At 31.5% G+C, this 1,012-nt stretch overlaps 1 protein-coding gene across 1 annotated transcript in view; it reads right to left on the bottom strand.

Annotated features, from left to right (window-relative positions):
* LOC123005449 (apoptosis-stimulating of p53 protein 1) overlaps positions 1-1,012 on the bottom strand; it is a 220,037-nt gene that overhangs the window by 172,675 nt on the left and 46,350 nt on the right. The window contains exon 3 of the mRNA XM_044399209.1: positions 202-343. Within this exon, the coding sequence (XP_044255144.1) occupies positions 202-343 (142 nt within the window). The remainder of the gene's footprint in view (positions 1-201; positions 344-1,012) is intronic.

The raw sequence follows: 1,012 nt of genomic DNA, 5'->3' as shown, positions 1-1,012 counted from the left end.
AAAAAAAGTCCAACTTTAATTGACCACTTATTCAATGATAGATTTTTTGAAARAATTAGATATTTTTAAAGATTCATTAAAATTGATTTTTCGTAATTTTCCCTCATTTTGACACAGGAATTTTTGAATGAAATTTTCTTGAAATTGACAAATTCTTTCAACAATGACAAATAATTTTCATTATTTCGGCTAAATTCTCACCTCCATGTTCGGGGCAAACGGCGACCAAATCGCAAGACTCCTCCCCCGGATCGCGACAACATTCGATGACATCGGAGCTTGTGGTGTCAGGTGTTACAGGGACATCCGTCGAAGAACCATCACCAATCACTTTGACAATCATCTAAAACAATAAGAACAAAGTCACGCAAACCGCAAGATTGAATTACATTGGATTTTTCAACACTTAATTACACGTTTTAATCAATTTTTAATGAAAGTTAATACGAAAGTCCCCATTAACTTTCTAACATCCAAACACGCATTTTTAATTTGTGAAAAATTGGGGTGGAAACAGGCCTCGCTTTTGCCCAATTAAAATTTCCACGGCATTTCCCAATCTACTTTGATATCACAAACTGTGTCGATGGCAGCATAATTACAAGACGAAAATGCCGTAACGAGCCAAATGATATGTCTGTGGTGATAACACTGATAACAGAATTCATTACCATTATCATTAGTTAACTTTGTTAGTTTAACACTTCATCGGCTTCCATTTTCGATACAAAAAGTTGGGAACAAAGCTTTTTCATTATTTGGCTTCAGAAAATAATAATTAGTAAAAATTTGAGAATGAAATTTTGATTCGTTTCTGATTTTACGATCTTTTTTTTTGACAAAAATCTGAATCATTTATGAGAATTATTTTAGATATGAAAATTCCAAAAATTCCCAAACTTTTGGAAGAAGCCGAATTCTGATTTCATTCAGAAATTCTCAAGACTAAGAAAATAATTAAAAAATCTTCTGAAAATACCAAAATAAATAATAATAAATATTAGACATAAAC

The sequence above is a fragment of the Tribolium madens genome, unplaced genomic scaffold, assembly GCF_015345945.1.
Source record: "Tribolium madens isolate multiple individuals breed KSU strain unplaced genomic scaffold, Tmad_KSU_1.1 Scaffold_20;HRSCAF=117;Tcas5.2_LG4, whole genome shotgun sequence".
In the NCBI taxonomy this organism is placed as follows: domain Eukaryota; kingdom Metazoa; phylum Arthropoda; class Insecta; order Coleoptera; family Tenebrionidae; genus Tribolium; species Tribolium madens.
Note: the sequence above shows the minus strand (reverse complement) of the source record. Positions and strands in the feature narration are given on the sequence as shown.